This window comes from Scyliorhinus canicula, chromosome 20 (assembly GCF_902713615.1).
Source record: "Scyliorhinus canicula chromosome 20, sScyCan1.1, whole genome shotgun sequence".
Classification (NCBI taxonomy): Eukaryota; Metazoa; Chordata; class Chondrichthyes; order Carcharhiniformes; family Scyliorhinidae; genus Scyliorhinus; species Scyliorhinus canicula.
Genome location: NC_052165.1, coordinates 69113665 through 69126668, shown reverse-complemented (window position 1 = coordinate 69126668; position 13004 = coordinate 69113665). Strand labels below are relative to the sequence as shown.

At 46.3% G+C, this 13004-nt stretch overlaps 1 protein-coding gene across 1 annotated transcript in view; it reads right to left on the bottom strand.

The window, feature by feature from the left end:
* The window catches only part of LOC119954733 (A disintegrin and metalloproteinase with thrombospondin motifs 20-like), a 469933-nt gene that overhangs the window by 10533 nt on the left and 446396 nt on the right, over nt 1-13004 (bottom strand). The window contains exons 36-37 of the mRNA XM_038780255.1: nt 6632-6765; nt 4754-4845 (exon numbers count right to left, since the gene is read on the bottom strand). Coding sequence (XP_038636183.1) covers nt 4754-4845; nt 6632-6765 — 226 coding nt within the window. The remainder of the gene's footprint in view (nt 1-4753; nt 4846-6631; nt 6766-13004) is intronic.

Below are 13004 nucleotides of genomic sequence, written 5' to 3'. Positions count from 1 at the left end.
ATTTAGTTGTGTAATTTCCAGAACACAAAGAATTAGTTTGGATCTGCTTTTAACTTAGTTTTGCCTTTACAAGAGGAATAGAAAGTGTCTCATCTCGGCTTTTTCCCTCAACCCAAAGCAGATCTAAATTGAATTCATTTTTAAGGGCAATCTGAGCACAGTAGGAAGGAGCATTCATATAAATTTGGATTTCAAATTTTTAATCATAGACAAAACCTTGAGTTCCAGACAATCAGATTCAGGGAAGAACCTCTCCTTGAACCACCAGCTCAGCCAGAATCATCATGTGGGTTGCCTCCCATAGTCCAAAGGTTGCAGGTTAGCTGGATTGGCCACGATAAAATTGCCCCTTAGTGTCCAAAGATGTACACATTAGGTGGGGTTACGGGGATAGGATGGGAGACTGGGCCCAGGTAGCGTGCTCTTTCAGAGAGTCGGTGCAGACTCGATGGACCGAATGGCCTCCTTCTGCACTGTAGGCATTTTATGTTTTTTTTAACTATGGTTAAACTAGCACAGCCAAAGGTCATATTCTCAATCAACCACTAGAATGTGATAGTTGCAATTGGAAATAACTTGCTCTTTGCCATCTGAAGTCTCCTCTCCAGCTAACACCTATCAAGAGTGGCTGAAAACCTAGAAACTTGGATTGTGCAAGCAGAAAAGTAACAGAAATTGTGACAAGCACCATTTTGTCGACAAATCATTGTGATCCACATCCTTTGTTTTTAAATGAAAGACCACAATATCTTTTTTAAAATTTAGAGTACCTAATTTATTTTTTCCAATTAAGGGGCAATTTAGCGTTGCCAATCCACCTAGCTTGCACATCTTTGGGTTGTGGGGGCAACATGGGGAGAATGTGCAAACCATACACGGACAGTCACCCAGAGCCGGGATCGAACCTGGGACCTCGGTGCCTTGAGGCAGCAGGGCTAACCCACTGAACCACCGTGCTGCCTAAGATCACAATATCTAAACCAAATGATCGGAACTGGACAGAAATTCCTGTGCCTTTATTTTGGTTCAATTCAAAAACAAACGACTCAAAACAAAGCTAAACTACTGATGCCAATGCTATGTTTGACCTACTGGTCTGAATTAATCTTGCAACTGGCCCAGGGGTTCCCTCTACATTTCTACTTTGAAAACATGGGATCTGACAGCCTAAATGTATCCGAGAGAGAGCTCCACATATCTGGTGCTCAGTCAGCATGCTGTTGATTACGATGGAAACCACTATCTGCAGGTAAGCAGGGTTTGAAAGAGTTTGTCTCACACTGGGGTTAGCCTTTATGTAGGGGCGGGCAGGCGTAAATAATGCTCTTCACTTGTGGACACTGAGCTTGCTGTGGATTATGTGACTGTACCTCCCAGCAATTAAGAACGGAAAAAAAAAAGCAAGTCAAACAATGGACATGGCAGTGAGACAGGGGCCTTAACAATGCACATGAGAGAGATCAGAACGTTTTACATGGGGAGGGGGTTATGATATGCCCAAAATAAAAATTCTACATCAGAGAGGAAGAAATGTGTAACATGCACAAATCAGCCCTATATCAATTAATTGCAGATCTCAAGTAAATAAGTCAGATAGAACACAAAAGCAAACTCATTTGCCCTTTTCTTTCATCATTCTTGTTCAACCTGGAAAGGCAGTAAACTGGAGCTACAATTCGTCAGATTCTTGTTTCTGACGCCCAGATCTGGGGCGGAATTCTCCGACCCCCCGGGGCCAGCGTAAATCTCGCCCCCGCCGTGGCAGGAATTCTCCGCCACCCGGGAATTGGCAGGGCGGGAATTGCGCCGATCAGCGGGCCCCCCGCGGCGATTCTCCAGCCCGCGATGGGCCGAAGTCCCGCCCTGACAGGCTGTTCCCGCCGGCGGGAATCAGCATCTCTGGTGCCGGCGGGAGCAGGCGGCGGAAGCGGGCCCCGAGGTCCTGGGGGGGGTGATCTGACCCGGGGGGTGCCACCACGGTGGCCTGGCCCGCGATCGGGGCCCACCGATAGGCGGGCGGGCCTGTGCCTTGGGGGCACTCTTTCCTCCGTCTCCACCACGGCCTCCACCATGGCGGAGGCGGAAGAGACCCCCTCCACCGCGCATGCACCGGGGTGACGTCAGCGGCCGCTGACACTCCAGCGCATGCGCGGACTCACGCCGGTCGGCGAAGGCCTTTCGGCCAGCCGTGGCGCCAAAGGCCGTTTGCGCCGGTCGGCGGGGCGCCAACTACTCCGGCACGGGCCTAACCCCTTGTGGAGGCCCAACGCCGGAGTGGTTCTCGCCACTCTGGTACGCCGCGACCCTCCCGCCCCGCCAGGTAGGGGAGAATCCCGGCCCTGGTATCATGTGCAACTCATTTGATTCGGGAGGACGGTAAGGTGGCACAGTGGTTAGCACTGCTGCCTCACGGCACCGAGGATCCGGGTTCGATCTCAGCCCTGGGTCATTGCCTATGTGGAGTTTACACCTTCGAGTCTGCGTGGGTCTCACCCCTACAAACCTAAAGATGTGCAGGGTAGGTGGATTGGCCACACTAAATTGCCCCTTAATTGGAGAAAAAAAAATTCATTTGATTTGGTGAGCTGGATTGTTAAAGAGTTTTTTTGTTATTTAAGGAAATTATAATCCAGACGACAGGGAAAGGTGATTAGCTACTTCATTGTTACATAGAACAATGGAATAATTGCACAGTCCTCAAGTTAATTTTGTACTATCGGGTGTAGTTTTGTTTCTACAATCAGAGTAGAAAGCTACAAAACATAAGCTGCTGTTCATGGCTGTATGAAATTGGGCTGCTAACCTTGTCAATCGCTCTTAGATAAACCAAACCATCAAAAAAGTCGCTTCTGAAATACTGGCATATCAAATAAACTGGCTTTCATCCAAACATAATCTACAAATTACAGCACATTTTTCAGTGAGGACTTTCTGCTCCCTAAAGATGTTAGTTGACTTTAACTTGGGGAGAACGTTTGGTCTCTGAGCTATTTGTGAAAACGGGATACATGATTTTCTGTGACAAGATGCAATGAGAAATGTTCAGAACACCATAACTGGTACCTAACAAACCCAGCATTCAATTGAGAGATTAGGGCGTTCTCAGAGGCACCTACGTGTGAAGTGAGAGTATTTGCGACTGCCTGGGAAAACACTCAAACAGCCAGTTTCTCAGGAGTTTGCAGCTGAGATTCTCAGGGTCAAATCTCATCGTATTAACAGCAATGATTTATTTATCCCATTTAGAATTAAAGTGACCTAACTTCCACGTTTGGAAAGAAAGCCCCACCGACGTTGACAAAATAAGAAGGTGCGTGAATGATAGGTTTTGTAATGTTCCTGGGACGTTTCATTACATAAAAGGTGCTATGTAAGTCGTTGTTGTTGAATTTGCAATCAGCTACTTTAGACAAATGAATGCCAAATACTATTGTTTTCCTATAACATCAAACAGAGCTGACACCACATAATCTACCGGTATAGTCAGCGGTTAGAGAGAAAAAGGCAAATAAACCTTTTTACAAAAAATGATATTTTTCTGCGGAACTGCATGTCTGCCATCACAATGCAGTCATTTGGCAACCTGGCCATTATCGTGATGCTGGGAGCTCCACTGAACTGGCGAAAATGACACTTTCTGCTGCGGGGTGTTTACTTGGTGACCTGACATTAGCCTGAAAACTCCATTAGGTCATCCCCCCGTAGGCAGTAAACTGGCAATCTCACAAAACCCTGCCATTCATTAGAGGCCCCAACGGGTGTCTTGCCATTCTCATTACAAAGTTAAAGAACAACTCTGTCAACCCTCCTTTCGTTATCTGTTTCATCATGTAAACAGTATTGTTAGTTGTGCATCCAGGGGATCATCAGAGTTTGTGGCCTGTGGCATCCGTGTGCACCAGTCCTGCTGAGAACAGTCCCTACATGTTGTGTGGGCTGCAAAATCTGGAAGTGGATTATTGTGTTTCCACATAGAAAGATTTGGGTATGTTAGCTATCAGTGAAGAGTGAATCAGCAGTAAAATGTTACCGCACTATTTCCGACATACACATTCACTTTCAGCATTAATGCTGAAGTTTCATTTACGTTCCGAAAGCGTTGAGTACAAAACCTATTTCTGCATAGAATGTATAGGTCTAACTGTGCAAAAATATAATCTTTTTTGTATTTTAAATTTAGAATACCAAATTCATTTTTTCCAATTAAGGGGTAATTTAGCGTGATCAATTCGCCTACTCTGCACATCTTTGGGTTGTGGGGGCGAAACCCACGCAAACACGGGGAACAAACTCCACACGGACAGTGACCCAGAGCCGGGATCGAACCTGAGACCTCGGCGCCGTGAGGTAGCAGGGCTAACCCACTGTGCCACCGTGCTGCCCTTGTGCAAAAATATAATGAATCAAAAACACATTTGCTTGTAAACTTCATCTTTCACTCCATCGGATATCTAAAATGAACCATTACAAACATTTATTTTTCAGCTTCAGCCAGGGGAATCTGGGTTAAAATAGTCTGAATTGGTATGAGGTGCAATTGCTAAAAGTGGGTCACACCTAGGTATGGGACACCCCTCTGCTCCCCGTCCAAAATAAATGCGACGAATTCTTGATGTTTGTGAGGAAATAATGAATAAAAACAGATGATACTGTGTAAATTTGTGACAGCCTTTCTCTTTTGTAAATTCATACTCAGTCCTACAATTGAGCACTTTTTAAACTGGAAAAGTAAACGGTTTAGATGATTTCTTACCTGGGGACACTTGGCAGCACTGTAACAATCTCCTGCTGTCGCAAATGGCACTGCCCTTCCATGTACTGTTTGAGCAAAATGTAAGTCTGTAACTGGAAAAATTGAGATGTCAGAAACATAGCCCACAATACACGCACTGTTTTCCATTTCTGCTTTAAGAGTAATGATGGCTTAATAGATATGAGGATGTGTTGCCTGCCATGATATCAGAAAAAGAGTTGGACTTGTTCTTCCTAATTCCCCCAGACCCCACTTCAGCTCCCTTCCCCCCCCCCCCCCCCCCCCCCTTCAGTACCCAATGGTGCATTTTCCCCTGGCAACATGACACTGACACCCTGGCAGTGACACCTTAGCCGAGCATGATGGCCCCCGAGTAGGGTCAAGGGGGTGATCCCAATACTCCTGTGCTCCTCTGCCGCTGCCAGGTTGCAGAGGGAGGGTCTACCATGGATTCTGGGGGTTGAGTAAGCTCGCATTGTGGGTAAGGGGTGGATCCCTGGACCCTCCCCAGGATGGGGGTCCAGGGTCTGGACTGCCCCTTCCAGCCCCGGGAAGCCTGATGATCACTATTGGCATGGCGATCTCAGGAAACCCTGTGTTAAAATTCTTTGTTGTGGTCTGATCTGCTTAAGCACAGGTGGCCTTCTCACTCTGACCTGCTCTGCCTGACAGATGGAGAGCAGATTTGACATTTCATTGAAGATTCAAGCCAAAAATACTTTTCCTTCCCTCACAACTGCTCCCTCAGACCACTCATTTTAAAACTGCTGCTTTTTGCTGCCTTCTGAGAAAGCCCATAACACTTCAAAATCCCCTGAGATCCTTTGAAACGGTAAGCATTCATTCAATTTCACAGAGCAGTACCTTACACTCGCCTTTGATTGACAGTTTAATAGTTTAAACACAGCTGTCAGAAGGTTTGTTTATTTATCTTTCACTTAACGCTTGAATGCATCTGAAGTACCCCTTGATTCTCAGGGCAATGTTTTTAAACATTCTTGTTATGATTGACAACTCCCGACCACATCCATGCCGTTAAGTTGTTTCACTTCCTCTTTTCTAACCTCAGGAAGCACTTCGAATTGTTGAGTTAGTCAGGAGCTGTCAATCATAACAAGAATGCTTATAAGCATTGTGGTCAGTTGGCAATGAAGGTAGGAGGAGCCATGGGGGTGGATGAGGTCATGAAGTGGTACAGGTTGGCACTGTTGGGGAATGGGGAGTGTGTGTGAGGGGCAGAGGGGTTAGTGAGAAGATCTGAAGGGTGAGGTCAGTTTTTTGTTTTTTGCTTTTCAAAGAAATCTTTGACAAAGTGTTGTTGCACCAGCACAAGCCTTCTGTCAAGCCCACCTCCACACCCGGCAGACTCCGCGCTCATTCCGGCATCACCCTACTCCCAGAGAAGCCTGTCACCCGGAATGGAAGTTCCAACTTCTGGGGCACCAAGAAGGTTTGCGGAGCTGGGAAATATTCTGACTCTCTGCTCGCAAACTGGGTGCAAAAATCCGGGCCCAGGATTTTTTCTATTTTCCTCCCCAAATTTGCTGCAATCATAGCATTATATGCCATCTGTTATCATTACCAATAACCACTTAATCTCTCTTTATCAATTCAACCTAAAAATCTATTATGCAAAATAGTAGCAACAAAAATAACAAAGTAGATTGACTTATTAGAAATATATTTATTATATTTCACAAAGTCCTGCATAAAATGGAACTAGGATAAACTTAAAATCTGCAGTTATTGATTACCTTGTGATTGTTCACTGGCTGCCTATTGCGCCCTTTACGATTTTAACGATGACCCCATTATGTCCCTTGATTTGTGCAATGCAGAATATTACCCAGCCCTGAGCAAGGTAAGGAAAGAACTTACTGATAATCTGCATTGTGCTGATATCAAAGCGTATTCTGTGAAACACAGTGTACCCAGCAGCGAGATAGTCATTTTTACAAGCACAGTCTTTTCTTCTGTTTCCATTATAAGGGCATTCGTAAGGGTTTTGCAGCCTAAACAAAAACAATATTTTGTAGAAATTGCAATCAGAACAATACTTCTTTTCACAATGCTGCTCTAATCAATGTCCTTACATAAGTCCTTAATGCTTCACCTCATCTTCCTCGCTGCAATCATTTTTAATATTTACTTTACCCCCTCCCTGGGTACTGTCCTTTGGATCTTGAGCCAATTCTTTCCAATTCTCCATAAACACTGCTCTTATGCAAAGGTGTTTTGTGCTGTTGTTATCCAACTTCATTTTCCTAGCCTCCCTACGGGATGATGCTCTTCACCTCCAATGGCTGACGTCACATTAAGGCTTGTGGCAGTGGATGAAAATAATTACTTGGGATATCGAAGTTTATCTACAAGACGTTTGGGAACATCTGCTGCTTATGCTGAGACTTTAGGGCAAGAGCTGCTTTCCTATTGCAATGAGATGTTGTTAAATTAGGTTTTAAACCAGTGCTCTTAATCTTATATGTAAACTGTTGACTTTTCCAACCTGCAGAGTTTAGCTTTCTAGGTTTGAACTGCTGTCCCCTAAACTCACGCATAGAAATTTTCCACTGCTTAAGAAGAAGTTCGGGACCCTCATGGACAATCCCCAAAGCGACAGACTGCAACGGCATACTATGATGATTGTCCAGGAGCTCAGGCGCTTCGACACTGACATCACCGCAATAAGTGAGGCCCGGCAGGCATGGGAAGACTGAAGGGAAAAGATGCCGCATACACCTAGTTCTGGAACGGTAAACCAGAAGAAGATCGCCACCTCCAGTGGGTTGTCACAGGCGACAAGTTGATCCTCCTTGGTGGTTTCAATGCTAGAGTTGAAAAGGGCACAGATAGAACATAGAACATAGAACAGTACAGCACAGAACAGGCCCTTCAGCCCTCAATGTTGTGCCGAGCCATGATCACCCCACTCAAACCCACGTAACCACCCCACACCCGTAACCCAACAACCCCCCCTTAACCTTACTTTTATTAGGACACTACGGGCAATTTAGCATGGCCAATCCACCTAACCCGCACATCTTTGGACTGTGGGGGGAAACCGGAGCACCCGGAGGAAACCCACGCACACAGGGGGAGGACGTGCAGACTCCACACAGACAGTGACCCAGCCGGGAATCGAACCTGGGACCCTGGAGCTGTGAAGCATTTATGCTAACCACCATGCTACCCTGCTGCCCCGAACTCCCAGATCTCTGTGGAGTTGTAATCGGCAAAGAAAGCGTGGGGTAATCCAACACCAATGGTACCAGGCACAAAGTGTCGCAAATACAGCTTTATCATAACCGACACATTGTTCCATCAGAGTGTAATGTACAAGGCTTCATGGCAACAACCTTGCTCCAAACACTGGCACCTGCTTGACCACAAAGACGTTCATATTACCTGTGCCATGACAGGAGGTAATGCTGCTAATGGACCACTGTCTAATCCACTCTATGATCAACATCAATGTAGCCCCGAAGCAGTGACAGCAACAGGAACTATGCCACAGGAAATCAACACTGAGGCACTCAAAGACCCAGATGAGAGAGTCTTATTCAGCCAGCACTGTAGCCACCTGGGGTGGCCACTTCCCGATTCCAAAATGGAGGCCCGCAAAGAATGCAGGGAAAATTGGCCAGGCACAGGTTTCCTGTGTATTAAGACTTGCAGAACCCAGACAGAACCGAAACCAGTAGCCATCTACATATTAATGAGCAATCCCCAGGAACAATTAGATACATTGAAGAGATCGGGACCAAGACAGACTCCCCGGCGCCAGTGGGAGCCAGGACAAAGGAAGGCCAACGGACACATAGGAACCGCCCAGCGATCAGGGAACAGCTCCAGCATTGGAGAAATCGATTGAAACGATTGGGACATGGTCCAATTAATTGGGACCAGGTCCGGGGTCTGCCCACAAGGGCGCAAAACCCCTGGGGACTATAAAGTAGAGTCCCCAAGTTCAGTTCGATCTTCTTGGCAGGTTCTCTTAGCAGCTCGAAAGAACTATTGACCGTGACCCTCAACAAGGAGAGACCTGCCTAGCAGCTGCACCAACCAAGTAAGTCTCCAGTCAACGCACGCTATGAGATAGGCGCTCCTAGCTACTAGTCCATACCAGCTTTAAACCTGCAGACTCAGAACCGGACAAAGGCCATTGTTCCTCTGACCTGGTGGGCCATTTGAAAGCTAAGTACAGGCCTATAGTTATAGTGATAGTCTAGTAAGTAAAGTTTTATGCATGAGTAGTGATTGACTGTGTGTATAATAAATGTGTCTTGATTTGAAACTTACTAACTGGTGTATTGAGTTATTGAGTTATCAGCACTTGGCTGTGAACCTCGTGGTGGTATCAGAAAGATACCTGGCGACTCTAGAGCAAAGGTTATTAAGCAGAGCAATTAAGCACACCGAGCAACAGCACCTCACTGCCAACCTGATGACTCCCAGTGACTCAGAGATACAGAGTGTCAACAGATCCTTGTCTGTCCTCAAGGACTCTATAATCAGCACTTGTGAAAAGATGCTTGGTCACTCGACCAAAGAACACCAAGATTGGTTTGAAGAGAATGACCAGGAGATGATAAGTCACAAATGCAAGGCTTTCCTGAACCTGAAACAGCAACTCAACTCCAGAGCAAGAAACCAGCTCTACAGACGTCTGAAGGCTGAGGTCCAGTGAAAGAAACCTATGACCTAAAGAATAAATGGTGGGTGGAAAAACAGCAGGAGATCCAGCAGTTAACCAATAATCATGATGTGTGAGGTTTACTTAGCACAGTCAAGACCACCTATGGCCCAAAATCCCAAAGCCCTACTCCCCTGCTGACCAAGAATGGGGAGCTGGTCATCAAGAGCAGTAAGACAGACAGCGCCTGCCGGAAGGAGCACTTTGAAGACTTCCTTAACAGAGATTCTGTCTTCAACTCGCGTGTTCTCAATTCTACCACACAGCATGCTACCCACCACCAGCTCAGCAGAACCCTAATATGGCACAAGATGGATATGGTGGTATGACAGTGAAAGAACGATAGGACATCAGAGGCAGATGCCAGCAAAACACTAAAACATAGCGGAGAAGCACTACATGACCTAATTTCCCTTCTCTGGAAAGAGGAGATCATTCAGGAGATCTCAGAAACACCATATCCTGACCATCTTTAAAAAAGGTGGCAAGCCTGACAGTAAGTACAGAGGAATTTCCCTGCTGTCAGCCACAGGAAGGTCATCGCAAGATTCCTCCATACTTGCCTTCTCCTTGTGGCTGAAAAGCTCCTCCCAAAATTGCAATACGGATGCTTCCCACGAAGGGGCACAGCGGACGTGATCTTCACGCATGGCAACTCCTAGAGAAATGCAGAAACCAGCACCAATCCGACCCTTGTACATGGGCTTCTTTGACCTCACAAATGCCTTTGACACTGTTAATCATGAGGGATTATGGAACATTCTGCTGCCCACAAAGGTTTGTCTTCATTCTCTGCCTGCTACACAATGACATGCAAGCCATGATCCTGACCAACAGATCCACCATAGACCGAATTCAAGTTCGGACTGGGGTCAAGCAAGGCTGTGTCATCCCACCAATGCACTTTCTCGATCTTCAGTTCACCCTCAGCAAGCTCTTCTGCTGGAGTGGAGCTAAACTACCGATCAGGCGGGAATCTGTTCAACCTAGGTCACCAGCTGGCCAGATCCAAGGTCACAGAGGTCTACAGCACAGAAAAGGCCCATTGGCCCATGGCATCTGCACCGGTTATAAATAACCATCTATTCTAATCCCATTTTCCAGCACTTGGCCTATAGCCTTCCATGCCTTGGCATCTCAAGTGCACATCTAAATGTCTCTTGAATGTTTTGAGGGTCTCTGCCTCCACCACCCTTTCAGGCAATGAGTTACAAACTCCTACAACTCCTTTTTCACTCCTTATGCATGAAAAAGATTTCCTCACATCCCCATCTAAACATCCTGCACCTTGCCTTAAATCTATGCCCCCTGGTGATTTGATCATAGGTTGTCCTATTGTCTGTCATTGAACAACGGTATGCAGATGCTGTTTGCGTCTTGGGGCCGAGCTCCAATATATCATCAGCACCTTCACTGAGGTGTACATGAGCAGGGCCTGACACTAAACATCCGTGAGACAAAAGTCTTCTACCAACCTGCTCCCTCCTCACTGCCCCGGTTATCAAAATCCATGATAAGGCCTTGTACAATGTGGTCTACCTTCCACCTTGGGAGCCTATTGTCAACAAGGGCAGACATCAACAACAAATTTCAGCATCGCCCTCAGTGTGCCAGCGCAGCCTTCACTCACCCGAGGAAGAGAGCGTTTGAAGACCAGGATCTCAGACCCAGCACCAAGTTTGTGGTCTACAAAGTGGTACCAGCCCTTCTATGTGGCTCAGAGACATGGATTATGTACAGCAGGCACATCAAGACTCTGGAGAATTACCATCAGCGCTGCCTCCGCAAGATCTTGCAAATCTATTAGCATGATAGACGCACCACCGTCTATGTTCTTGCTCAGGTCTGCATCCCCAGCATCGAAGCATTGGCCAGGCTCGATCAACTCCGCTGGACCGGACACGTCATCCGTATGCCTGACACGAGACTCCCGAAACAGGAGTTTAGACCCGGCAAGCAAGACCCGGGAGGGCAGAGGAAACTCTTCAAGGACACCCTCAAAGACTCCTTGAAATAAATGCAACATCCCCACTGACACCTGGGAATCCCTGGCCTGAGAGTGCTTCGAGTGGATGAAAAGCATCCAGGAAGGAGCTGAACACCTGGAGTACAATTACCAAGAGAAAGCTGAAGCCAAACGTTGACAGCGAAAGGGGCACATGGCAACCCAGGCACCCCCACTCACCCACCCACGCCACCTGCGACAGAGACCGTAGTTCTCTTGGGCATTGGATTCCTCAGTCACCTGAAAACTCACTTTTAGTGTGGAAGCAAGTCATCCTGGACTCCGAGAGACTGCCTACGAAGAGAAGACTTCCTGAAAACGTGAATCTGCCAAATGAGGCGACATTGAATGGATCGATCCCATTTGAAGGCAGCTCCAGGGAAGGCCTTGCAAAATGATGCTTGTGGTGAATGTGATTCACACGGGATTATAATCTGTATATATATGTGTCTATATTGTAAGTGCAGTTTCACTACCTGACCACCAGGGGGAGTAGCTCTGGGAATACTCGAGAGTTGTACTGGGCTTCTCCCTTGGCTCCGGCCAGGACTCCTCCCCCGGGAGCTGCTGTATAAAGATCAGTGCCACAGGGTCAGCCGGCCAGTTCACCGAATGTTCAATGGCTAACAGGCTGGCTCTGTTGTAAGTATATTAAAACCGCTATTCTAATCCTACAAGCACGTGTCGTGGAGCCAATCTGACAGCGGGAGAAAATACTTCCAATTGGGGAGATGCATATTAACATTATTGGGCCAAATATCTGCATGTGTTGTGGAAAGAAAGCCTTGCCTGCTGGGTGTCACTGTGAGAAAGTCACTGGTGTCTTGTCCACAAGTTTCTAACCTACCCCAGGTGTCGAAGCAATACATAGTGAACTGATAACCGTCTGTGAATTGATAACTGTTCTGTGAATTGATAACTGTCCTTAAGCTGATAACTGTTCTATCAGTCAGGTTTTGTGCTCTTAGAAGTTTGCTTAACTTTCAAATGAATGAAGGAAAAAATTCATACCTCCTTACAGAACGCTTAGCGAGGGGCGTTCGCCGAGTGCAATTGACTGATGGAGAAAACTCTCATTTACTATCAAAAATACAGCAGAAACTTTTCATTTTTAATGCATTGGAGTAGCACTCTGGCCTTTGGAATCGGAAGGTAATTGGTTCAAACTCCAGGGTCTGTAGAACATGATCTAGGCTGAGATTTCTACTGAGGAAATGCTGCCTTTTCAGGGAGGCTTTCAAATGATAAATGGATGCCAAGTGTGGCTTATCTGGATGGGTTTGAAAGGTACCATGGCATTATCTTTTTTTTTTAAACTGGACTCTGTGCAATATATATATCCCTCAACAAAAACAAGTTATTTTATTTCACTTGTAATGTGTGGGATCTTGTGTGAAAGCAGCCACATTTATCTGTGAAAGAAAAATGACTGCACTTCAAAAAGTAATGAATTGCTTGCAAGACATTGGGGGGGAGTCCTGAATATATGAGCAGTGACGCCATTAGTGCAAGTTTTTTCTTTTTAAGTGGAAAAATGTCCGAAACTGTAATTC